Source organism: Macrosteles quadrilineatus, unplaced genomic scaffold, assembly GCF_028750875.1.
Source record: "Macrosteles quadrilineatus isolate MER2022 unplaced genomic scaffold, UCM_ALF_1.0 Scaffold_7__1_contigs__length_78375512, whole genome shotgun sequence".
In the NCBI taxonomy this organism is placed as follows: Eukaryota; Metazoa; Arthropoda; class Insecta; order Hemiptera; family Cicadellidae; genus Macrosteles; species Macrosteles quadrilineatus.
Window position 1 is genome coordinate 32,940,089 of NW_026542600.1, and position 26,384 is coordinate 32,966,472.

Here is a 26,384-nt window from a genome sequence, read left to right on the forward strand (position 1 = left end):
AAAACCATACATATTTAACTAATCAGATTTGTTATTATATAAGGTGTTGCCGCAAAAGACCTGATTTCTTTTAAAGGCTAGGTTGGAGAGTGGCATTCCTTATTGATCACATTAACTGAATACTAGTTCGATTTGTAAATGTATCAAAAGGAAGTTCTAGAAGAGAATTGCAAGCTCCTGAGAACTTGCAGCTCATTGAGCCCATCTACAGTAACTTAAATGATTCTCATCACTTGATGTTAAAGGTGGTACCGTCAAGATAGTCAACAGAGAAGTCAGGTGTTAGAGGACGGATGTTCCTCGGTCGGATGATGTCTCGGTCTCTTGGCAGATTCTCATCACTTGTTGCAGGTGGTACCGTCAGGAAGGTCAAGATCGAAGTCACGTGTTACAGGACGACAGGTGGTAGAGGACGACAGGATGATCTGTGTCGGAGTAAAGTCTCTTGGTCTCTTGGCAGATTTTCATCACTTGTTGTTGCAGGTGGTACCGTCAGGAAGGTCAACAGCGACGTCAGGTGGTAGAGGACAGGATGTTCCGGGTCGAAGTAAAGTCTCTCGGTCTCTTGGCAGATTTTCATCACTTGTTGTTGCAGGTGGTACCGTCAGGAAGGTCAACAGCGACGTCAGGTGGTAGAGGACAGGATGTTCCGGGTCGAAGTAAAGTCTCTCGGTCTCTTGGCAGATTCTCATCACTTGTTGTTGCAGGTGGAACCGTCAGGAAGGTCAACAGCGACGTCAGGTGGTAGAGGACGACAGGATGTTCCGGGTCGAAGTAAAGTCTCTTGGTCTCTTTGCAGATTCTCATCACTTGTTGTTGCAGGTGGTACCGTCAGGAAGGTCAACTGCGACGTCAGGTGGTAGAGGACGACAGGATGTTCCGGGTCGAAGTAAAGTCTCTTGGTCTCTTTGCAGATTCTCATCACTTGTTTTTGCAGGTGGTACCGTCAGGAAGGTCAACTGCGACGTCAGGTGGTAGAGGACGACAGGATGTTCCGGGTCGAAGTAAAGTCTCTCGGGTCTCTTGGCAGATTCTCATCACTTGTTGTTGCAGGTGGTACCGTCAGGAAGGTCAACAGCGACGTCAGGTGGTAGAGGACGACAGGATGTTCCGGGTCGAAGTAAAGTCTCTCAGGTCTCTGGGCAGATTCTCATCACTTGTTGTTGCAAGTGACGACAGGATTTTCCGGGTCGAAGTACAGTCTCTTGGTCTCTTTGCAGATTCTCATCACTTGTTGTTGCAGGTGGTACCGTCAGGAAGGTCAACTGCGACGTCAGGTGGTAGAGGACGACAGGATGTTCCGGGTCGGAGAGTGTCTGGTCCTGCTTCACGCTGACGAAGCCGACGGAGGAACTTGGGTGTGTGTCGCCAACAACTCAGTTGGGATGGAACACATCGATATCACCTTGAAGGTACTGTAGTCTGAAACCAGCTCATTGAAAATATTGGCTCTTTAAACAATTATAGATTTTAAGCTACCCACACACATCCTATAGTTTTTAGAATCCAATTTACTGTATTACATTTTTAGTATATACGTTTCTGATGAACCAATAACTAGCATTTCCACTATAAATTTAAATCTTATGGAACTTGTCAGACTGTTTGTTTTATCTGCTATCTTTGACTATTGATAAAACTAAGCAATGCATCCCCGTTTTAAAATTGTTGCCATTTTTAAAAATCAAGATCGTCGTAGTGGATGTAAATTAGTGATTTCTGTCGAATACATGAACATTTTTACCAAGTCAACCCAATGACACGATTTATTGTAAGTTGTGTCAACTGCAATGACCCATCAACTATATCTTCAACCAAAATAAGGTAGAAAATATAATTTTAGCCACTTGCGCATTCTGTAACTGGCTCACAGAACTTTATTCTTTTTTTAGAAATAAACTGGTGACAGCTGGTCCCTGTAGATGGTTTACTTCAGTATCCAATATAGTCAATGCATAAGTACTACCTAAATCTAAACGACCTACACCTTGAACCTAAACGCGAAAACGATAAAATTGTGTCTATAGAAATATGTAAAGATTTGGATAGCAGATTCTCTTCACAGACATGACAATGTTGTCGTTTTATGATTTTACATTGTTATGTCTTGTGTTAAATGTTGATGATTATGATAAATGAAAGCTTCTACATAATAAACCAAGTTTTACCCTTTTTTACGCTTGCCAACAGTGTATATAAGTCAGATCTAATATAAATTAATATAACTGTGTTGCATAACATAATTGGAATGCACTAATACTCAAAGAATAATTTTAACCATTAGTTTTTATTAAAATATTTATGAGAAGTTTTTATCTTAGTGATGATGGATTACCACGTAGATCTAATAGAGCTATGAAAAATTTGTACAAAACCATTGTGTTCTTTAGTAAATACTATTTTTGATTTTAGTTGCACCATGGTAATTGTATAACTAGATTTAAGGTTACAGAACATTTTCTTAAACACATTTTCTGTGGAACTGGCTTAATTAGTCTTTGTTCAAAGTCAAACAATCGTTATGAGCCTTCCATTGTTAAGAAAATCCAGAAGTGGAAAATATTGTTGCAAAGAAGATCCAAATAGCTCACAAGAGACAAAGCACTGAATGTACATTTAAATGGGTTTAACAAAGAGGAGTAAAACTGAGAAGAACAGTCTACCATTTGTTTATAAAATTCCCCAGAGAAGCAAGGGAGTTATATGAAGGGTATTTCACTCTTTCTTTACTGCCGTACTTAGTAATAAACGGAGAAATTTGAATTCGTCTTCATAACTTATAAAGTTTACACCCTGAAGATCGTCGTGATGAGTTTGTTTTTACAGGGTTCCCGCCAGATTTATATCCTACGCCAAGTTAACGTATATACCGTCACTATCAGCTCCCCGTACCTCTCCCGCCATAACTCACAGCCGTGGCTTTACGCTTGTTTATGCGCTTCATTTGTTTACTTACACGAGTCCCAGCCGCATCTTTATACAACGAGTGTGAGTGTGTAAGTTATGTCGGAAAGTATGGCAGTAACGTTAAGAGGAAGTATTTCCAGTTACAAAGTTTATACAAGTTAGAAAGTGATAAAGAACAAACACGTAATGGGGAGGTACATATCTTTTGTATTAAACTGCAGAACTAAGCTAAAGTTATGGTCTGTTCCAACACAGCGGTTTGTGTTCCCCCGGGTACACTCACCTGCATTGCCTCCCCCCCCTCCATCTCACTACCCCTGGGTGGCGGATATAAAACAACTGGTATGCTCTTATTTGTTTAAAGCGTATATGCCTTTACTTGTAAATTATTAAGGAGATTACATCTTTCGCACACCTCGAAAATCAGAAGTGTTTCAAATGCATAACGTAATTTATACTTACCAGTGTTCTGCTTATTCTGCAAAATTATGTGTTACTGTCCTGTAGATTCATATGAATTTAAACTCTAAAATATGCCTATAAATATCAAACAGCCCATTAACACTCATTTCCCTCAACGTATTCAAAATCTATTATAAAATATGTACATCTCGTTAAATATAAATTTCGAAAAGTTATTCAATTTAGTTTGTAGGCGCATTTAGGTATGCGTTTTACATGTTTCTAAATAACTTTACTTGGCTATAGTTTGACTAAAATAGACTATTTGAAGACTAAAGTTTTAAGCTAAACAATTTTAAAATTAAACCTCCATTGATGGTCTGCAATTTAATTCATCTTTCATTAGGTTTTAAACTGGCTAAGACATAACAACTCCTGAGATTCAAACACAATCGATCGCGTGAGCTATAAATTAACATTCTGTGTAAGACATATGTGAGTAACGTCTAGCGCTCTCTAGCGTCATCCCTCGAATGAATATTTGCATCCCGTGTAACTGGATGCCAGCGAGGAGCACAAATCTGCTAACAGTTGAATCCTAGTTGGTTGAACTATTGGTTTAAGTCTTGCAATTCATTATTTTTTAAAGTTTGAACAGGAATTGCGTTAGGCATATGGAACCTCTTCAATATTTATTTTATACGTCGTCCTTGTCAAGAGTCTTTTCATTCGTTTTAGCATTATGTAAAACACTACAATTCAAGTTACTACAATGTAAATATTTAATATGATTGAACAATGCATGAAATTATTTATAAAATCAAGTTTATTGAAATATAATATAATCAAATTTTCCCCTTAACCATAAAATCGTGGTCTTCGGACTTCTCCTTGATACGGCACTATATATTTTTATTCTGCTTAGGTCTGCAATTTAATACAAAATAAATGTACCACTCTATAATGGAGTGTTTTTCATTATATAAAATCAAAGATTCTATAGTTTACTGTGAGGTTTCCTTCCTGTTTGGCTTGGTTGAAAAGCGCATTCAAATGCTTTATTTGACATTGGTGCACTCAATTCAACTACGTGCATTATCAATCTGAAACTGGCTACATGTTTAACGTGGGAATGGTAAGTCTACTTCAACGAATATTCAAATATGAAATTCCGTTGAAATGAAGCAATTCTTCCGGACTGATTTTGAGATAAATTCATTCTGTGCTTGCTGTCTGCAGGTGTTATCGCCGCTCACTGTGACCCTGCAGCCGTCCGGGCAGTTCACGGCAGACATCGGGTCATCAGTGAACCTGACCTGTCAAGCGACCTCGGGGTCCGGGGCGTCAGGGCTCCAGAGGGTGTGGCTCAAGGATGGTCATGTGGTCGGTCACATCTACAGCTCCCAGAACCCTGTGCTTCCCATCCCTCGGGTACAGCGGGATGATGCCGGCATGTACCAGTGCCTTGTACGGGCAGAGGCTGATAGCGCTCAGGCTTCTGTCCAGCTAGTTTTGGGATGTAAGTAGAAACTAAGGTTGGCTTAAATATAGTTTAAAACACGATAAACTAACAACTCTTCGAAATGTATTTCTTATACGAGGCGTGTGATCTTAAATTTTGAATCTCAAGTTAAGCTCAGTCGTGATTTTACCAGAGAAACTTTAATACAATGTACCGATGGATTAAATATTGTAAAAGAGCAAACAAATATTACCGTTAAATGTTAACCCGCTTCCATTTCATTCTTTTGTATACTGCATCTGTTCGAGGGGCATGTACCTCTGTGTCCCATCATTTTTGCAACCACTACTGTAGACGATTTGGGGGAGCGAGCTGGTCTAGTGGTTAGAGCGCGGGACTCCGGTTCATGGGGTCCCAGGCTCAAATCTCACCAAATAACCAATGGATTTTATATAAGTGATAATGCCGTAACCCCTAGGTCTAGCCTGAAGTAATGTGAAAAACAATTTTGGGCTCGTGCCTAGCGTCCTAGGAAAAAAACCACTTTAGACGATTTATCTTATTAGTGTTACATATTTTTTTATTCAATGTCTTGTTTGTGATAATTATTATCCTTTATTTGTCCTATAAAAGTCCAACTTAGTAGTACGTATTGTATGTACGTATGCTAACGTACATGCAGAACATCATTCAGGCATAATATATTTTTTGTTCATATATTAAATATAAAAAAATCCAATCATAATAAAAAATGGATAAACTACTTGATTATAATAAATATCTAAACGATTTTACAACCATTTTATTTTAATAGCTCATAATTAATAATCTAACTTTGAAGAACACTTTGTTATCCGTAATTTGATTCTATTATTCAAGTAAATTCCCCACGACGAGCTGATTTTGTTCTGACGTGACTATGAAACATGCAGCTTGTTAAAGGAAGTGCTTTGTTTTCTTGGAATTTCTCAGAAGAAAGTACACACTCGCATTGGAGCTTAGGCGCGAGTCAGCAAACAAACACAAATCCAGCAAAACAATAATAAGTAGCTTATCTCAAAAGTGTATATTCTAAGCCTTATTTAGAATTCCACTAAGGTTCCCAAACACAGAGGCTACATTATTTATGGTAAACGAACACTTTTCAGGACGATTGTGATTGTGATTTTATTTAGTCAGGGATTTATATTCTGCGTACTTCTCATTAGGCCTACTTAATACTACAATAACAATAAATCTGAATGGATCTGAAACAATAGATAAAAACACATTCAATCCAATAAAACATCGAGATCACGAAATAATTTATAATTCACTAGAAAATATTTGAATTAGACTTGATAATTTTATGTATAACAAAATGTTATGTATGTGTGGTGACTCGCTATTATTCCTCCGCACATTTTAATAACAAAACCACTATATTATTTTCCTATATTTCACAAGGGCCCACTAAATAATATGTGCATTGAAAGGGTGAGTTTTAATTGCCCCCCCCCCAATTTTTTTCTACATTTTTTCAAATATCAATCCCAGACCGCTTCCAAACATTGTTGGGTAGTAAGTACTTCATTTTTACAACATCGTAATTTCCGGCCACCATCTTGGTTTCGCCATATTGGATGCAAATTATTTTTTCAAAAGTAAAGGTGGGGTTGTGACCCATCATTTCGAATAAGATTTTTTTCCTGATTACAATGCTACAAACCGTTAAAAAAAACTTGATTCATTCCAAAGTTATTAGGGCTTTTAAAAACTTTATTTTTAGCCCAGTTTAACATTGTGCATTTACAAACTAAGGTCATAATCGTAAAATAGTGGTAGATAAAGATAATTATACACCACTAGTCATTGTCGACATATTTTCACTTAGTTATGACGGATGTAATTTTTTTGGCCGCCATCTTGGATCCACCATTTTGAAATGTGATAAATTATTTTAAATACGAAGGGGGTGTTGGGACCCATCATTTCGAATTACATTTTTAAGCTAAACTCAATGCCGCAATCAATTTTTGTTATAAAGTTTTCTGTATGAAATTATTTTATTTTGTTGTTTAAAATGTCAATATTTTAAAATATAAATATAAAAAAAAAGGATCGAGGAATTGAGTTCAGCTTTAAAAAGCACTTCGAAATTATGGGTCACAACACTTTCACATTTAAAATAATTTATCACATTTCACAATGGCGGATCCAAGATGGCGACCAAAAAATTACATCCGTCATAACCAAGTGAAAACAGGTCGACAATGTCTGGTGGTGTATACTTATCTTTATCTACCACTATTTTGAGATTATGGCCTTAGTTTGTAAATGCACAATGTTAAAATGGGCTAAAAGTAAAGTTTGTGAAAGCCCTTTAGAATGGATCAAGATTTTTAAAACGGTTTGTGGCAATGTAATCAGGGTAAAATCTAGTTCGAAATAATGGGTCACAACCCCACCTTTACATTTGAAAAAAATATTTTGCATCCAAGATGGCGAACCCAATATGGCAGCCGGAAATGAACACCTTGTCAAAATGAAGTACTGTACTTACTACCCAACAATGTTTGGAAGTGGTCTGGGATTGATATTTGAAAAAATGTAGAAACAAGTGGGGGGGGGCAATTAAAACTCACCCTGTATAGGATATTTGTATATATGTAATTTAAGACTTATTATAGTGTGTGTATATATATATATATATATGTAAATGATGTTTTAAGCAGAAAAACTTGATTTAATCGGGTGTATTATTAAATCTAAATTAAATTGAAAATAAAGTGAACTCTTGGTTAGAATTATACGTACTAAAAACCATTCTGTTTCTGGATACTAAATATAAATGATTTGACTATAATATAGGGATTTCTAACAACAGTGACAAATATATACGAGTTAGAAAAACACAAATTACACTACGTACCATAAATAATTACAACTATTTTTAAAGTGTTTAATTAATGTAATGGAATGAGTTATGACAACTTATTGTTATTTTCAGTTCTACAATTTACACATTTTTCATTAAATCCATCTCTATGAGGTTTTTCATCTCTCTATCCTTTATTAACATTTTAGGACCTAAAATCACCATGTGCAGAGCGTGTGAGCTTGAATGAATTAAAATGAAACCAAGCAAGACAAAAGGCCTAGGAAAGAATCTGTCTGTTGAGCCCAAACGACGAGTCGACCTAGATGAACTGGGGAGCAATACATTCCTTTAATTGGCACTGCAGTTTGTCCTCATTTATCTTGGTGGAAACTCAGATCATCCTTAAACCCCCCCCCCCCTCACTCTTACACTCTTACTTTCTCACTCTCTCCTCTCCCTCTCTCTCCTCTCGGCTCCTCTTTCTCTTCTCCTCTAATGAAAACACTTTCTAGAGTTACGAGTTGAAGCGGAAAATATTTTTTAAATCATCCTTTAGCTTGTTAAACAGAACCTTGCAATAGTTTTCATTTCAATACAACGAGGATATTTTTACATTTTGAATTCCTATATTTTAAGGTTTTTATACCGCATTGCCAAGGTACAGCTTTATGCGTTTAAAATAATGTTTGAGCTGACATAAACTTATTAATACCCCCACCGCAGCAAACCTGCAGACTAAGCGAATTTCCGTTTACCTGGATGGATTTCTACTAAAATATACCCTGAAAATTGACAGATTTATTTCCTATTTAAATAACATGAATTTTAATGAGTACCTAGGTTCGCTGCTACAGGGAACTCAAACTCAAACTCAAACTCAAAAATAATCATTGATTTCTTAAAAAGTCTTCTACATTGTAACAACAGCGTGACAAAAGAAGACTCTTAACCCCTTTGCCAAATTTGTCCACACTATTTTCCATCTTCAGGGAAGGTATTGAGATGTGTTTTTCTATTGAAATGTTGATAGCTTAGTATGAAAAAAACAAAATTGCCAAATTTTTATCAAAATATATCCATAAACAAGCAAACTACAACAGTTTATTTATTCTCCCTAAGAATAACATAGGAATTTTAAATTTAAAGTTTTTTTTCAATTATCTCCGTAACCGTTAGGCATATCACAACGCTTCAATATACAAAATTATTTATTTTTTAAGCTCTACAAAATGGTCTGGAAAGAAATTGAGAAATTTTATGTTTTAAGAGTCAAAAATGGGAAGAAAAAATTTATTCGGTGGTTAGTACTTCATTTCGATAGTTAACGCGTTTTTGGCAGCCATCTTGGATCGCCATATTGGATAGAAATAAAATATTTATAATGTACTGCTAGTGTTGTGACACATCATTATAAACTAGATTTTCATGCTGATTTTAATTCTGAAATCTATTTTTAAATATCCTCTTTCATTTTGAAGATATATTCAAACGAAAACTCTACCATATACATTTCTACATTATGTTTATGATGTTATGGACACCTTTGTTGACAAAATCCTATGTGTTTTACTTCCATTACCTTAATTTTGATGTTATGCTTATTTTGACTGTATATTGACTAGCCTATGTAAGCATCTTAGTTATATTATAAACTAGGTGAATCAATTATTCCCCGACCCCTGGAAATATATACCGGTCCCTACCTTTCAGCATTCACCGTTAATAATCTTTGAGTCATCGTTTTACTATAATGTCATCGTATCGTTTAAATTTTCTATAACAACTACTAAAGAGTAATTAAGTTAAGTATAGTCACAGCAAAACCAACGAGTGAGTTGTTGCTATGGTAGACGTCCTATATCTCTTTCGTTTTCATCAGTTAGTGATACAGAATGGTTTTGTTACAGCCGCACATCCCACTCTGGTATACAAGTTTATCCAGCAAACCCTTCAACCAGGTCCTCCTGTTTCCCTCAAGTGCATCGCTTCTGGCAATCCCACCCCTCACATCACCTGGAAACTGGACGGACTCCCACTGCCCTCCAACACTGACCGGTGAGTGCATATTTCCTTATGTTCATCTTGGACAGATAACTTACTGTAGCATTAAGACTATAAGTTTTATAACAGTTTGGGTGTTAAGATAGTGTTACTTTTAAAACTTATAGGCCTAAATCAAGAACATATTACATCGTGTTTGGAGTTAAACATCAAAGGGTAAGAAGTGCAGAACATTAACAATAATAAGAACAAAAATGCTAACCCAAGATTGCTTCAATAACGGACCAATAATTCTCTAATATCGATCTTAAATATTTGCTAGGGCTTGATGTAACTAAAATTTCAGCTTTCACAAAAATGTTATTTTCAAAACCACCCTTGTAAGTGGATAAGACTTAAACTAATTTTAAATACCATTAACAGGAGCAACATTAACGAAAATCACTTGTGGGAATTTAATTACCTGTAAACGCCAATATTTGAAACCGAGTTGAGAGTTATCAGTGCAATACTTTTCATATTAAGCAGCCTCTACTGGTAAACCTCATTCAATAATGTCGAAAGTTTTAGCTCCACCCCTTAAACTCTTTAGTTCTCCTTCTCTCTCTCTCTCTCTCTCTCTCTCTCTCTCTCTCTCTCTCTCTCTCTCTCTGTAGTTCTATTTCCTCTTCACGTTTTGTTAGGTACATTATACAGTTTTAAACTACAGATCCTGAGTAGATTTGTACAAACGCAGTGTTCTGGTTTGTTTATTTTAATTGTATTATTAGTTTCTATTCTTTCATCCAATTCAATACAGTATTTTCAATGTTAAGTTTAAAATACACGGGATTTTCATACCCAGTATATTTTATAAACTGGTTATATAGACTGGAGTAATATATGTGTTAACCTATGTCTGTAAATGAACAAAACTCGGACCTAAGAACATGTAGGCACTACATATGTAACACTTGGTATCCGATTTTAAACGATTCACATAACCAAACTCAAAACTAATGAAAGTGTAGATACGCCTGAAGCCAAACGTTTAGGGGCTACTCGTTTTAAAGCTACGAGATGACAAGAGTTTTGATAATTGATTCTTTCAGGAGTGGTTTTTGATATCTTAGGTATTCAATATGTTTCAACCAATGTTTCTATTTCACCCTTGAAATTTATATTTTGCCATCTCCATGAGTTTATGGTATCAAAATGATATGAATTACCTTACACTTACTTTTCTTATAAAAACTTTACTCTGAATGTGTTTTATGTTCTTAACTCGATTGCAAAAGCTAAGTAAAGTTGATTCGCGATTAATAATTACTAATAATGATAAGCTATCAAAGAGTCGGTTTGATTCATTAACAGAAGACTACAAATATATCATAAGTCAATTTTTTTTATCTGCACAAAGCAAGGTTTGTGTTGTTCATTTGCCACTCTTACACTAAAATAAAATTTAAAAAATAATCTATACTATTTTATTTTGAATTGCCTACTTGTCCCAAATCACACATAGTGCGCTTAGCAAACCGAATTCCAAAGACAATTACAACCAAAAAAGGATTAAAGCAACAGACTCAAAGAGATGTTTTAAAAAAACTCAAAGTTCACGAGTTTAAGTTTGTTTAAGTATTCAGTAATTACTTGGTAGAACCAAGAAGGAACACAATTTGGCCGTCAGCATTCCAGCCAAACAGCTCGCATAGTTCCCCACACAATATATTTTAACGCTCGCATTGAAAACCAACTACAGTCACAAGTTTGTAAACCTCCGTAAATCATTGTACATAGCTTGGAAAGATTCCAGATTTTCACATCTTTAGTGAGGAGACCCGTGCGCAAATCTTGCATCTTTAATAGGGTTCGGGTTCGAAATTTAACTCCGAGGCATAACAAATAATACCCTCTTACCTTTTAAGGATAATTTTATAGTCGAAAAAATTAAAATCCAATAAAAAACCATAATATGAGAACTATTGATAATCTGAATGTTTGATTGAAACAATTAGGTCCGTTATATAAATAACACTACTAATTAACTAATGTATAATATTTTAAATATATCTGTTCTAGATATATACCATAAATACAGTAGTATAATTTACGTAATTTAATCATGTTGCAATTATAAATAAAAGTAGCACTTTATGGTTCATTTTTGTAAACTGTTTTTCAATCTGGGTGTTATTTATTAACCAACTGAATGTAACCAGGTGTTAAACCACAATTCAATAACATCTAAAACTGTTATAAATAAAGTCAATCAGCAGCACTAGAAAATTGACAGAACTCAATGATACCTCGATCGAATACATCTGTTGGGAGGGTGAAAAGGGGATGTAACAGAGAAACCCCTCATTGCATTAAGTACATAGATTGGATGTAGAAAGCTATATTAAACACTCTTAAACATTTCGAATACGTTTCCTAATCATATCTCTCATTTTATTCTATACAAAATAAATAAATTTCAAGTGTCAAAGTTAAGATTGGGAGTGAAAGGTCTGGTCACATTGCAGAAAATCGACTGTATTGAAACTCAGAACCCTAAAGTCGAAAATCCACTGCAACCACCGCTGACCAGTGTGCAGAATACCAAAACCATGAGAGAGTTATGTAACCATCATCATATGTCCGAGTTTCTATCGTCACATACCACGTAAAATTTAGTGATAATGACGTACCGGTAATCACTTCAAACATGTGAAACATCTAAAAAATAATAAATAAAATTGATAACTCTAACGCCTGACAATGCCACACCGAGTTGAAAACTGTGCATGGTACATTATAAGATATTTTCAGGAATTGAGAGAAACCAATGTTAAAAGTTCTGATACTGAGAAGTGTGTAAAAACTGATAATGTATTTGTATATACTGATTCGTATATTTTCTTCAAAACTACAACATCATGAAAATCTTGAGTGATAGTAGCCGCTATTACTATTTTTAGGGTGATGGTAGCCACTATTACTATTACTTGGGTGATAGTAGCCACTATTACTATTTCTAGGGTGATGGTAGCCACTATTACTATTACTTGGGTGATAGTAGTCACTATTACTATTTCTAGGGTGATGGTAGCCACTATTACTATTACTTGGGTGATAGTAGCCACTATTACTATTACTTGGGTGGTAGTTGCCCAGCATTAAAATTAATTAAAAACTTTTGGCCACTCAGGTTACTACGTCATAGTGACGTCAGCTTTGCCCAGGGGGTAAAATTCCAGGGGGATAAAATTCCGGCGACCCATAGTAGCCACTATTAGTATTTCTTTGATGATGTATTTACAGCCACTATTAGTATTACTTAAGTGATAGTGACCACTAATAGTTAATGTAATAAATAGCCCAGAAATATAATGGAAAACGTTTTTATACTGAACAAATTATTGATACATCTTTTGAGTGGGTTTTCTTAAGAAAACTCCGTCGATACAATACTTCAATATAAAGTACCAATACAACCTAAGATACATTAAGGATTGTGTGTTTTTAGTCAAAATTTATTCAAATTATAATTATAAGATATTTTCAGGAATTGAGAGAAACCAATGTTAAAAGTTCTGATACTGAGAAGTGTGTAAAAATTGATAATGTATTTGTATATACTGATTCGTATATTTTCTTCAAAACTACAACATCATGAAAATCTTGAGTGATAGTAGCCGCTATTACTATTTCTAGGGTGATGGTAGCCACTATTACTATTACTTGGGTGGTAGTAGCCACTATTACTATTTCTAGGGTGATGGTAGCCACTATTACTATTACTTGGGTGATAGTAGTCACTATTACTATTTCTAGGGTGATGGTAGCCACTATTACTATTACTTGGGTGATAGTAGCCACTATTACTATTACTTGGGTGGTAGTTGCCACTATTACTATTACTTGGGTGATAGTAGCCACTATTACTATTACTTGGGTGGTAGTTAGCACTATTACTAATTATTTGGGTGATGGTAGCCACTATTACTATTACTTGGGTGGTAGTTGCCACTATTACTATTACTTGGGTGATAGTAGCCACTATTACTATTACTTGGGTGGTAGTTAGCACTATTACTAATTATTTGGGTGATGGTAGCCACTATTACTATTACTTGGGTAATAGTATCCACTATTACTATTACTTGGGTGATAGTAGCCACTAATACTATTACTTGGGTGATAGTTAATTACCATGTTATATTGGATGAGTTAATGGCCTACCGGTAGCAAGACGGATTATGAAACCACGGCAGCTAGACTTGTGATACGTGTCCCAGTGCCACCACTTTAAATGGGCTTTTATAACCATGCGGACGAGAAAATACGTGATTAGATTAGGCGGCCAATCTATTTTATTTAAAAAGGTTTTCAACCTACAGCATTAAAGTACATTGACTTATTAATAGAAGGTTTAAATTACCTGTATCCGTCAAGTGATCCTGGTTTGTAGTTAGTTGACCAGTGATCCAGAGGCTATACCATAAAAATTAATTCTTATTTGTAATATTTACTCACATTACAGTTGGGCAAAGAGACACATGAGGTTGGTTAAAAACAGCTAAGTCTTACATCATATAAACAGTCACTATTAGCAATAGGTTGTTATTACTTTGTCTCATGATTGAAAATTACAAACATAATTATATATTTTTTTATAAAAACGGTTTTTTTACAAACGAAACGGAAATTTGTATTCAACATCGGGTTTGAGAGAAATGTTTCTGGATATGTTTTATTTTCAGACAAAACATATTTATTTTACATAAAACAAAGGTGAAGCGTGGTTCTTGTTTGGACATGGTTTCAAGAACCCATCGTTGCGTATAAACGGAGAGTGGGTTTTCTTAAGAAAACTCCGTCGATACAATACTTCAATATAAAGTACCAATACAACCTAAGATACATTAAGGATTGTGTGTTTTTAGTCAGAGTTATGATATACTTTCGTCAAACTTTTACTTCTACATCTATCGGTGGTGGTTGTCAAAACTGTGTATTTCTGTTCTGTAAAATGTATTAAAAAGAACAGTATCGCAGCATTTTTCAGTAGGGCAAATAGATTAACACACAAATAAATACAAATATTTACTTCTCTAGTATTTTGGTCCTTTTACAACAGTGATCATACTTTACTTGTTTTAAACCATATAATCGAAGTGTAAACCCATTAACATTTTTACAGCTGCTTAATTAGTTTCAAAACATACCAAAATACAGTATTGTATGGCATACAATTATATACAGTGAGAACTGTAATTAGTGTCAGTAACTAAAGTAGATATAAATGTATACCGACAAGAGGCTATCAATAAAAGTTACGGTGTGTTGAAAACTCCTCCGGGGTGGAACACTTTCCGAATTAAGAACTTGTAAGCCACCCAAAATAAATTCGTTGTTTGGTTTTAAAATCATACTCCTAAGTCAAAACGATAGCCACAATTAAATCACATCATCCAAATTATTTACCAATTCGCATCAATTATCTACAGCAAAACCAACAAATTACTGACAAACTTAAAAAAATCTTTCCGTCAAAACTTATGTTAAAGTTTTAAAGATATCAAACAACAACACACCACAATTAATAGAACCGCAGTATAATCAACTCTGGCCGACTAATTCAATCTGAGACCACCACGCTGAGGGAAAAGCATTTAAAAATTCAGTCTACATAACTGAGCGTATAAAATACACGAAACAATAATGATTTAGTAAATTCGGATTAAATGCAAACTAATGCTAGTGCATAATGCCTTGTACGATGATTCACCTTATGGATCAGCTTATGAAAATTTAAAGGTTAGTTCTTCCCGTTTTATGTAGAGCATGTTACAAATTTAAAACTATTTTAGCTTAATTTAACGACCTATTTGTACACTATTGCTTATACCACTATTATATATTATGTTTATACCAAAGAATGGAGAAAAGTCGTAAAATCACACCATAAGAGGGTAGCACTTCGATATCCTCGCACTTCACCAGTATCAAACACATCAAAACAGGATTTAAATTTTGAAACGGCATCTTTTCACTATTCTAAGTAAATAAATTCACTAAATATTCTACTCTAATTATAAATACTCGTAAAATTTACTCTTTTGTATTCATTGTGAAAATAGTTTGTTCTAGGAATGGATGCAAATGTTTATTTATACTTCGTCATTTAACATATAGCATTTCTGTGAAGCTTTGTTCGTTAATTTACTCCCACTTCATTTATAGATGGACATTACCTTACTTAACACAGCGTTTTGTCTTTTCATATGGTTTTTATCAAGAAATTAAACTAATTATCTTCTGGGATTGTTTATTTCGTTTTTACGGGTGAGATATGTTGTTACTTTTCTAAATAACACTCACGTCAACTATCAGCCCAATACGTTAATGCTCTACTTTTGAAGTTAACAACTATCTATTTACTGATTTCTCCTCAGAAAATTTAAAATGTTTTATAGCCTGTGTTTCTAATCTCAAACATTTGCTCTATCTAAGCACGAGCCTTAATTTGCAACATATCGTTGATGTAACACACATCAATATTTTATTTATTAACAAGTGTTGAATGTGTCAGAATGTGTATGAAATATGAAATGAAATGAAATGAAAAAGTGCTTTTATTTACAAATAAGTGTACAACAATAACTTCTTAGCACTAAATACAACAATGGACAAAAAGCCCGTCTGTTGCGGCTGGCGTACCCGGTTAGCACTTGTACAACAATTGAGTAACGTAAACTGTTCTCATAAATCAGATTAAAATCAAATAATAACACAATTCATTTTTTGACAATACACATATTTCTAAAACGGATTCATACATTATTAGTGTGTTGGTGGGGTTTACACTGTATTCCCATCACATTGCCATTATACTTTATTAAATTGAGATTCAAAATTGACGAATAGATTGAGCTGACCGATTAAATACGTTATCACCATTAGTATTCTTGTAATATATTTCTAATTAATACAAATGTATGTGTGGTAAACATTTCTCTTTATTAATATTTTTTAGCGAATTTCCCTATAGGGAAGTAGTTATTACCGTAGGTGGCACGGTAAGACCTAGAACCGGGACCGATTTACTTTTTCATTTTGATGTCCCCAGAGGCCAAAAACACCATTTGTTCAAATTTTTATATATGTATATTATATATATATATATAGACTTATATATATATATATATATATATACGTCCGTGAACGCGATAACTCGAGTAATTTTTGTCCGATTTTGATGAAATTTGGTTTAAAGGTGTAAAGCGGGATAAACTTGAATGAGTTTGCGAACCAGCACGATCGGACCATGGGAATGGGGCTTTACGGGGGGTTTTATGGGGTAAAAATTGGTTTTTCTCACTTTTGACCCTCAAAACACAAAATTTCCCGATTTCTCTTTAAACCTTTTTAAAGAGCTTAAAAAAACAAATAATTTAGTATATAAAAGTATTTTTGTTCGATTATTAGTAGCGGAGAAAATTAAAAAAATTGTAAATTTAAAATTCCCATGTTATTCTTATGGAGAATATTGTCAAATGTTGTAGTTTGATTGTTTATGGATATATTTTGATCAAATTTGGCAAATTTATTTATTTTGTACTAAGCTATCAATATTTTACTCAAAAACACACTTTATTAGTTTCCTTGTAGCAGCAAACCTAGGTACTCGTTAAACCTAATGTTATTAAAATATATTTAACTGAAAATCAATTTAGACAAATGGAAATTCGCTTAGTCGGCAGGTTTGCTGCGGCGGGGGTATTTTACAAATACATTCACACTCCCCCAAAACCCAGCATGACACCTAATTTAATTTAAAATCAATTAATTATTTAATGGATACCAATTTTGAACTTTTTAATCTCGAAATAAGTATACAATTTTACAAAACCATCAACAAAATAAATTTATTACAGCATTACATGTATGAAAAGTTTCTAGAAACACAAAGTGTATAGCAAATTTAATGTAAAGATATTGTCTCTTTAGACAGTTTGGAAACTTTTCACTCTGTAAAACGAAAGTTTAGTAGCAAAGTAATAAAGAGGCCTCAGGTGGCCTCGTCAGTAACCGCATTGTCAGCCAACTTGCATAAGGCTAATTCCTGATCAATACTACTCTTCAGCTTCAGCCTTCAGTCTACAGCCTTCAGCCTTCAGTCCACCTTCATCAAATCTTCAACATTTACCCTCATAGCTTCCCTTGGTTAAAATGTTTACAACACTTGGCCAGGTAATTTTGCTAGTGGTTGGATCGCTGCTTCAAGAAGGAGATCCAAAGTTGACCCTACTGCTTAAAAATCCTTTCCTTTAAATGAGCCACATCACACGAATCTTCTTAGAATAGGCCTACACGATGTGTTTGACGTTTCCCTATAAGACAAATCTTAGGCAAGATCGTCTTACGTGTTCAATCGTAACCTGTGATACAGGTGGTCTCTCAGAAGTTTAGGGGCTCTGTACTGATCCTGTTTCTACGAACTGTTTACTCCAAAGTCTGATGTCACTTTCGTGAAAAGCAGCTTTGTTAAATAGTCTTCGAAAAGTCCTTTACAGTAAAACTACTGACTTTAATTAATTTACCAATATACTTTTCTTTTTCTTGATCAAAACACGTGTTGACTTGATCAAACTGCAAACGTCAACGACAACAATAAAACAGCTGTTTTCAGGACAGTGAAACAGAACTATTTGGTTAGTAAAATTTTTAACGATACAAAACTCATTTTCCTATCTTATTTTAGTATGAGCATTCGAAACCGCATAATTCGTTAATTTAGGAACCGCATAAAATGTATAGTTAATATTGGTCCAAAAGGTGTGGGGTTGAAGTGCTGGGAGATATTTGGAGACAGTAAATAGTTAAAAAGATTCTAAAGATCGTTTATTTATATCCAGACGATTTGTAAAGTCTATTCTGATCATACATTTGAGATGGATAGGCTTTATTTTAAAAAAGTATTTCGATCAGATTACTATTTGGAGTATTTTTGCAATGTTGAGACTGCAGTTGTTGTACAGATATTTGTTCAAATAACTTTACCAGTCTGATAGAATTAAGGTTTTGGAAAGAATTTGCTTTAATTTGTCTTGTAGAGGGTTTAAATTGGGTTTGATTTATGAAGGGGTGTTTATATTCACACAAATATTCATTGCTGTTCTTGATACATTGGATTCAAACTAAGGACATATAATTATCCGTTTGAAAATAAGTTTTATATAAGCAAATACCCTACACAATTGATGTGGGCTATTGAAACCGATTAATAAGGTATAACGATATAGTAGTGATAAATACAGTAAGTAAGGCATGTTTCTTTCAAATATGAAATATTTATAAAATCCCATTTGAGTTATCGCAGGAGTAATAATAGAAATATATTAAGAGTATTGTAATATATATTGAGAAATATATTAAGAATTGGATGATTATAATTTTAAATAGAGTATTAAAACAATGTGTAAAGGGGGTTTAAAGGCTGAATGGCATAAGTTTAAATACAAAAGTCCGTAAAAGAAAACAATTAGGTGAGGCTAATTGGATTGAATAAAGAATGATATTTAGATCCAACCCAAACAATAAATGTTGGCAGTTTAATTGTTTCCTTCACGGTATCTTCTCTCCAAGTAAATATTTTAAAACACAAAAATATATAATTTTGTTCTGTTGTAGTATTAACAATATTGTTTTGCTAAGAGTTGGTACCTATAGAAAACAGTATAGTAAACATATGAGGTAGTTTTGGCGAATCTTAGAGCCTTATCCACCACTTTCATTTTTTTTATCAGCCATTGCATTGACTAGTTACACTCTTTAGTGTCATAAATGAGATAAGAAACAAATATAAAATGCAATACGACAAAATATATGAAAACAAGTCAACAAGTTAATGCTCAATAGTGAAACGCGTTTAGGAATACGCTAAAATATCTTTTTCAAAAAAATCACTAGGCCTAAATATTTGAACCTAACATGTACAATAAACACTCAAGTTAAGCCTAGAACCACAATAAAAATCATGTAAAAAGTATATTTTTAAGATATTTAATTTAATATTTAAAACCCAAAACCCGTTTTGGGACGTAAAATTGTAAATCCTTTTGAAATTATTGGTATTATAAATTCTTATTCTACTAGGGCAACTCTCACCCCTTATACTCTTGTTCCGATCACTTAAAATAATAAATAAATTAATAAAATAACAAATATATATAAATAGTTAACAATGAACACAATAAATTACATGATTGAAACTATTAATTTATCATCCACTTTTAAAAGCAAGCCTCTTAATCATTATTTTTACATAAATGTAAAAGCTTGCTGTAAATGCGTTTTAAATCCATCTAGGAGCGTATAGCTCAACTTATATTTAGAATGTCAGAGCAAATTTAAAGTTTTATAAAATTAATATAAACAAGTCAATATATATACGGTATTGTAATTGAGCGTTTAGCTTATAACTCAGATTTTCACCATAAAGAAAAAAAAATAAACTGTAAACTATGTGTAAAGCACCACATGAATGACTAATACAAAAAGCAGCTAGTCAATTGTATTAAGTATAATAAGTTTTCACAGTATTCGAAGGTAAATAGAAGAGATTATTCACAATGGAACACGCATTAATTCAGGCATATATCTACAAACTTGCACCATAATGTGGCGAAGTAAACAGTCTAAGTCAATACGGTCGAGAGAAAATCCAAAGCGGTCTTGTTTAACTGAAATTAAGTAAGTTTGAGAAGCCTAAGCAAATCAAACATCAGAACCTTTCCTTTGACCGAGGCTAAACGTACCGGGTAAAGTAAATATACTGGAACTGCACTAAATGTCTTATATTTCTTTAATGTGAAAAAACGTCAATTTTTTGTTTGTTGTATACCAGTTAAGTTACTTTGTATATTACTTCTGTTCATCAGTTACATACACATATACACGAGTTCATGAAAAAGTCTGGTAAGCAGTCTTTGGGGTTCTTTTTTCCGTTTAACTTGTAAAAGACTTCTTGATCAGCATTGTACGTGTTATTAAATTTACGGAAAGTAAATAAAAGAAACGTATTATAACACTTAAAACATATATTTACGCTTATACTATTACTCACAAGACGGTAAATATACAAAAAATATGGTAAGTGGTGATCGATTTCGATTGGGCACTCCAATCATCATCAGACCCAATAGGCGAATGACCTATTGGGTCTGATGATGATTGGAGTGTCCAATCGAAATCGATCACCACTTACCATCTTTTTTGTATATTTACCGTCTTGTGAGTAACAGTATAAGCGTAAATATATGTTTTAAGTGTTTTAAGACATTTCTTTTATTTACTTTCCGTACTTGTAAAAGATAATAGCCGGTACTAAGTCACAGCTACATTCATTTTTTATGAATCAGAAAATTAAACATTTTCAATCAGTCTTCTTTTTGTTCTAGAGTAAGAAAGGTAACTCTTCTTTTAGAATTTCCCCCGTTAAAATGAGGGTTTGTCAACGGGGGTTTGTCTTTTAACGATTTAGGTCCCCCAAAAATATCTTATTTTTGGTCAGTAGAAAAACCAACTGCAATTTTGGTAAAGGAAAACAGAAATAGACGTCTTTGCATGGTGCACTAGATTATTTCGGTTCGCTTGAAAAACTCGTTGGGTGATATTATTGAAACTTAAAATGACTACCATTTTGCTCTGGGCTATCACAGATGTATAGGGATAGCCCACAGATGTATACAGTGTAGGGATTTATCCTTCTTTTATAACCCTTATATGAGAGTTGACTTAATGAGGAGTTGCACAAGTTTAAACATTTCAGTAAAAGCTCACAATTTGATACAGTATACAAAGATGTTATTTTATTATTGAGAATGGTGCACTAAGGTTGGTTTACAATGGTTCCCTTAAATTTGTCTATCCCGTATACAATATATTGTATGACATTTTTATAGTCAGCCACCATAAATAATATTTGAAAACGAATAAATAACGTACACGTTAAAAGGGAAACCCAATACGCGATTTAAAATAAATAACACAAACGTATATACTACAGATTTGATGAAGTTTAAAGACAGATTAGCTTCAAAGGGGCAAATCGCATGTAGCCTTTGAAGCACTGCTTCAAATGTGTTTTGCAGACCAGCTGGCCTCCTGAGAAAGTAGTAAGACAGCATCCGTTGACTATGGGCAAAGCACACACACACTTAGTTATGGTAGGGGGATTAGGGTCTTACTTTGTCAATTTTTTTATCAAAAAGGTTCAAATTTCCAATAACTGAACAATACGATGGTAAAATAGCTAAGCCCTTTATCGTCCGGCCCTTTAAAAATATAAAACTGCTCACGACAAAACAGATAAAAATTTTTTGTCGAAGTCTTACCAAATACCAAGTGCATTTTAGCTTATTTCATACATCAGGTGCATAGTTTCATTGTGCAGATTTAAACCAAACTATGTTTTATATTATCTATCATGCAAAATAAAAATAAATCGATCCAAGACATGTTATTATTCAAACAAGTAACTAACACACGTTTCTTTATCTTAATTTGAACATAATAATTAAAATATTAAAAAAGTACTTGATATAAAAGCCTTTATATATAGACCTATATACTGACTTACGCTGTAACCTATTTTGTAAAATAACAACAGTATCATTCATTCCCAAGCAAAAAGAAAAACTGTTGTAAAAACGAGTTTAAAAACTGCAGCGTTTTGATCGGTTATAAAAGTAGTTAAGGCTAGTAACCTTCTAAAGGCAACGCAATTTCGATTCATATATAGTTTGAAGCCCTACAAGAGCCCTCCATCCAGTGGGCTTGAGCCTTAGCAAAATATTGTGCCGTCTGTTGTAACACGTAACACAAACAGAGTAAGAAGTTGGCTGAAGAGAGATTGAAGAAAAATGTGATAAATAAGAAAATTAGTTTCAGCCAACCCACGTTTAACCAGCAAAGAATGTTGTTTTTTTACGATCAACTTTGTATTTATCAGACAAACCAACTGTTTTTATGGCAAACCGCTGTCATAAAAATTATATTCCGCATGGGTTCCCATTATGTATAAAGAAAGTTAACTGATAGTTTGTATACATCATACAAATTATCAATATTTTGCATCTCCGTATGCCTAAATCATTGTATTCAGGTTTCATTGGGGTTGGATGAACATAATTGTTGTTGCTTTAAGGCTTTATTGGTGTGGTTAAAGGTAAGGGGTTGGGATAGTCCTCAAACACTGTGGTTGACTCCATCCAAAGGGTCTGGTAGTGGCAAATTTGGATGTTGGGGATAGTATATAAATCCTTGGTGAGTCCATAAATCACACCGTTCCAAACGTAAGCAGTCATTTTGTTGTTAGAATGAAAAATCAATAAAATTATTGAGTTATGGAACCTTTTAATATAATTATAGTACAAACCATATCATCAAAATAAGCATTATGTAATGACAGAGCAAATGTGTAAAAAAAATCTTTGCCCAAGATTTAAAAATATTATCTTTTCATTAAATCAGCTTATAAATATAAACGATTTCTTATATAGGCCTACAGTTTTTATCTTACGCCTATTGATTAGCGAGATATAAAACGTGATGAACTCAGTACAAAATCTTCCACATTTTTAAGGGGAAAAAATACCGTAGATTGCCTATTTCATAAGTATTTTCATGACATTTGATGTTTTAAAAACACGTTTTTTTATTCTACGGAGCAGAAACGTAACCAATCGCAAATAATATGTTTATATTATGTAGGGTTCTAAGCGTAAGTAATCCTTTATTCGGCACCTGTTTGGATAAAATCCCATTCAAACATTTTAAAATACGTTAGCATCCGTTTTTTTTTCTAAAGCTGTTTTATCTTTTATTTATAAGAAACATTATGAAATCCCTAAATCCAAAAATATTATAACATGTAAATATTGCATCGATAATGTATTGCATCAACACAAAATCTTGTAAAAATATTCAGAAAGGTTTTTGAAACGCTACAGCATTAAATGTGAATCCAACGTTTAAAACAAATGGATTTAGAACGTTTAAACCAAATAGCCGTCCCTATATCACCTCCCTGGCAGTATTTATTAGTTAGCCAGTCGTTTTGTCCACCTGTTGCGAACGAATCGTCAAATCGATCGCAAGACCTTCCCTGACGAGTTGAATCGACCTTTTATGTCAACCACCGTTGTTCGGTATATAGTGAAAAGCTTCAAACGATACAGGTTCTCAGCTTTATTTATGTCTGGATATAGGGTACGAAATGCAAGTAGATTTTAAAAATACAGTATATTGAATTAATATGTAGGGTGGCTGAAAAGTAACTTGCACCAAGTTGCACCCTCCTTAACTTTTCAACAATTTGGAATATTTAAAATCGGTTTGTGGCAACTTTCTTAGAAATGAAGGGCTACAATAATTATGGTTAGTTTTGAAAATTTTGCCCTTAGGGAAGCGGGGGTAGGTAGTAGCTCAAATTTTCAAATGGCAAGTATAGTCGAGTTTGGTACCATATCCCAGGTCTTGACAACAAACACTCAACAATAAACATAAAGAAAATATAAATTGGACAACTAATAACAAAATGGCAGCTAAAAATTATTAAGACAATGGTTATTAAAAGTAATATTTAACTGTCTTTTTGTTTTTAGTGGTCCGATTTCAATTTTATTCGTGATAATTGTTTAGTTTTGTTAAGACCTGTACAATTATACCACACTCGACCATACTTCCTATTTGAACATTTTGAGCTACACCCCACCCCACTGAAGGGCAACATTTTCAAAGTTCGCTATCATTATTGTAGCCCTTATCTAAACAGGTTGCCGCAAACCGATTTCAAAAATCCCAATTTGAAACGTTTTAGGGTGCAATATTGTTATTATTGGTTCGATTTAGGTTTTCTTTATGTCAATTGTTTAGTATTGTCAAAATCTGTAAAATTATACGAAGCTCCAAATATACTTGTCATTTGAAAATTTTGAGCTACGCCCACCCCCATTCCACCCCACCCCTAAGGGAAAAATTTTCAAAACCAACCATAACTAGCCTCTCATTTCTAAGAATGTATGTTGCCATAAACCGATTTCAAATATCTCAAAAGGTTTAAAAGTTAAGGGGGGTGCAAGTTACTTTTCAGCCACCCTGTATAGAAATGATACTAGGTTATCCCGTATAAACTTGAAAGTATTTCAACGAACAACGTAGCTGCACCAAAATTTTTATTTTTATAGAACCTAGTAGAACGAGGCACTCGCTGACAGTATGATCTATTTTCGCTCTTAGTTTTTGAAAGTATGATAATCAATATGATATGCAAGATTCTGCAGTTTAAAATACATCATCCTTTAAGTTGCAGTCGGTTAAACAATGCATTCAACTCAGTAAGGACATGTACAGTATTTAACTCAGTTAACTGACAAAGCAGGCTTCCTTGCACTGGTTATAGCACGCAAAGTAGCTAATTGCTGCATTTACTTATTTTTGCCGCGATAATTTTCCTTTTGCCGCACTCAAGTATTCCAACCAAATAACACAAAACGGTGTGCTTTTATAATAAATGTACGCTTTGAAAATGAGTTGGCAACCTTTAAAGACACGGTATTACGACTAAGATCAGCTAGTGCAGCGTTTCGCAGCCTTTTTGATAGATACTACGACTTAACCTTTTGTTTCGTGTTAACATTCTTTATTCGTTTAACGCTTGGACATAACCTAGCCTAAACGGTGTTGTTTACCATTTGAAAGACTATTTTTATATGCTTTGTAGTTACTGTAAAAACATAATGTGTAACGCGAGCGCAAAGTGCCTTTGCTGTACTCCAGAAACTTTCCACATTCGCCTGCGGCTCGTGCGTAAACATTTCTCTCATGCGCAACAAAGTGTCACTTCACGCAATGTTGCAATAGTTACACAAATAACTATTCTAATCCCTAATCTAACCTAATTTGAAAATCCAACCGCAATCATATAAAAAAAATGCAATATATTATTTGAGACTACAAAGATTTCCTTTATCCTTGGATTAAGCGGACACGCCTTATGTACACAATCTCAAATATAATGATTCCATCCTAGAATACATAAAATGTACATTCTCCGCATTCATACCGTTAAAGGTTGGTTGTACGTGGAATTACAATGATATTAGTTTACTTCATGCGTATCTACTCTTTATTATATGGTGATATGGTGTCAAATATGGCTGTAGGTATAGTGTTCGACTGGCAATCAGAAGAGTACCATTTTGAACCTTAGAAAGATCATAATTTTTTAATGGTTATGATTCAACTGTCCTTTTTTAATGTGCTTTTAAAGGACCTCATTCATGAGCCGGCTGATCATAGTACGTAAAAACCTGTCTTTCCTTTCATTTAACACTCATCTTCACCTGAAAATACGTATCCTGGTATTTACGCATCGGCTACATCATTGTCATCGATTACCCTCCTACTATGACCATAAGAAATGCATTGTCAAAATCGCAACAGAACGAGCTGTTTTTGTTCCAGGTTTCTCATCGGCCAATACGTGACACTTCACGGAGAAGTGATCAGTCACGTCAACATCAGCAACGTCCAGGTGGAGGATGGAGGTATTTACCAGTGTACAGCGACCAACAGGATAGGGGAGATATCACACTCTGCTGATATGAGGGTTTATGGTGAGTATCAGTAGCGTTTGATTCAGAGTACTTATCATCTAAAGTTTCATTGTGCGAGGAGTGGGATTGAATCCTGACATACACACAAAGAAATAAGGGATTT

At 34.0% G+C, this 26,384-nt stretch overlaps 1 protein-coding gene across 1 annotated transcript in view; it reads left to right on the forward strand.

The window, feature by feature from the left end:
* LOC128998908 (cell adhesion molecule Dscam2-like) overlaps nucleotides 1-26,384 on the forward strand; it is a 327,459-nt gene that overhangs the window by 248,046 nt on the left and 53,029 nt on the right. The window contains exons 6-10 of the mRNA XM_054425264.1: nucleotides 823-1,134; nucleotides 1,244-1,412; nucleotides 4,549-4,828; nucleotides 9,539-9,686; nucleotides 26,130-26,281. Coding sequence (XP_054281239.1) covers nucleotides 823-1,134; nucleotides 1,244-1,412; nucleotides 4,549-4,828; nucleotides 9,539-9,686; nucleotides 26,130-26,281 — 1,061 coding nt within the window. The remainder of the gene's footprint in view (nucleotides 1-822; nucleotides 1,135-1,243; nucleotides 1,413-4,548; nucleotides 4,829-9,538; nucleotides 9,687-26,129; nucleotides 26,282-26,384) is intronic.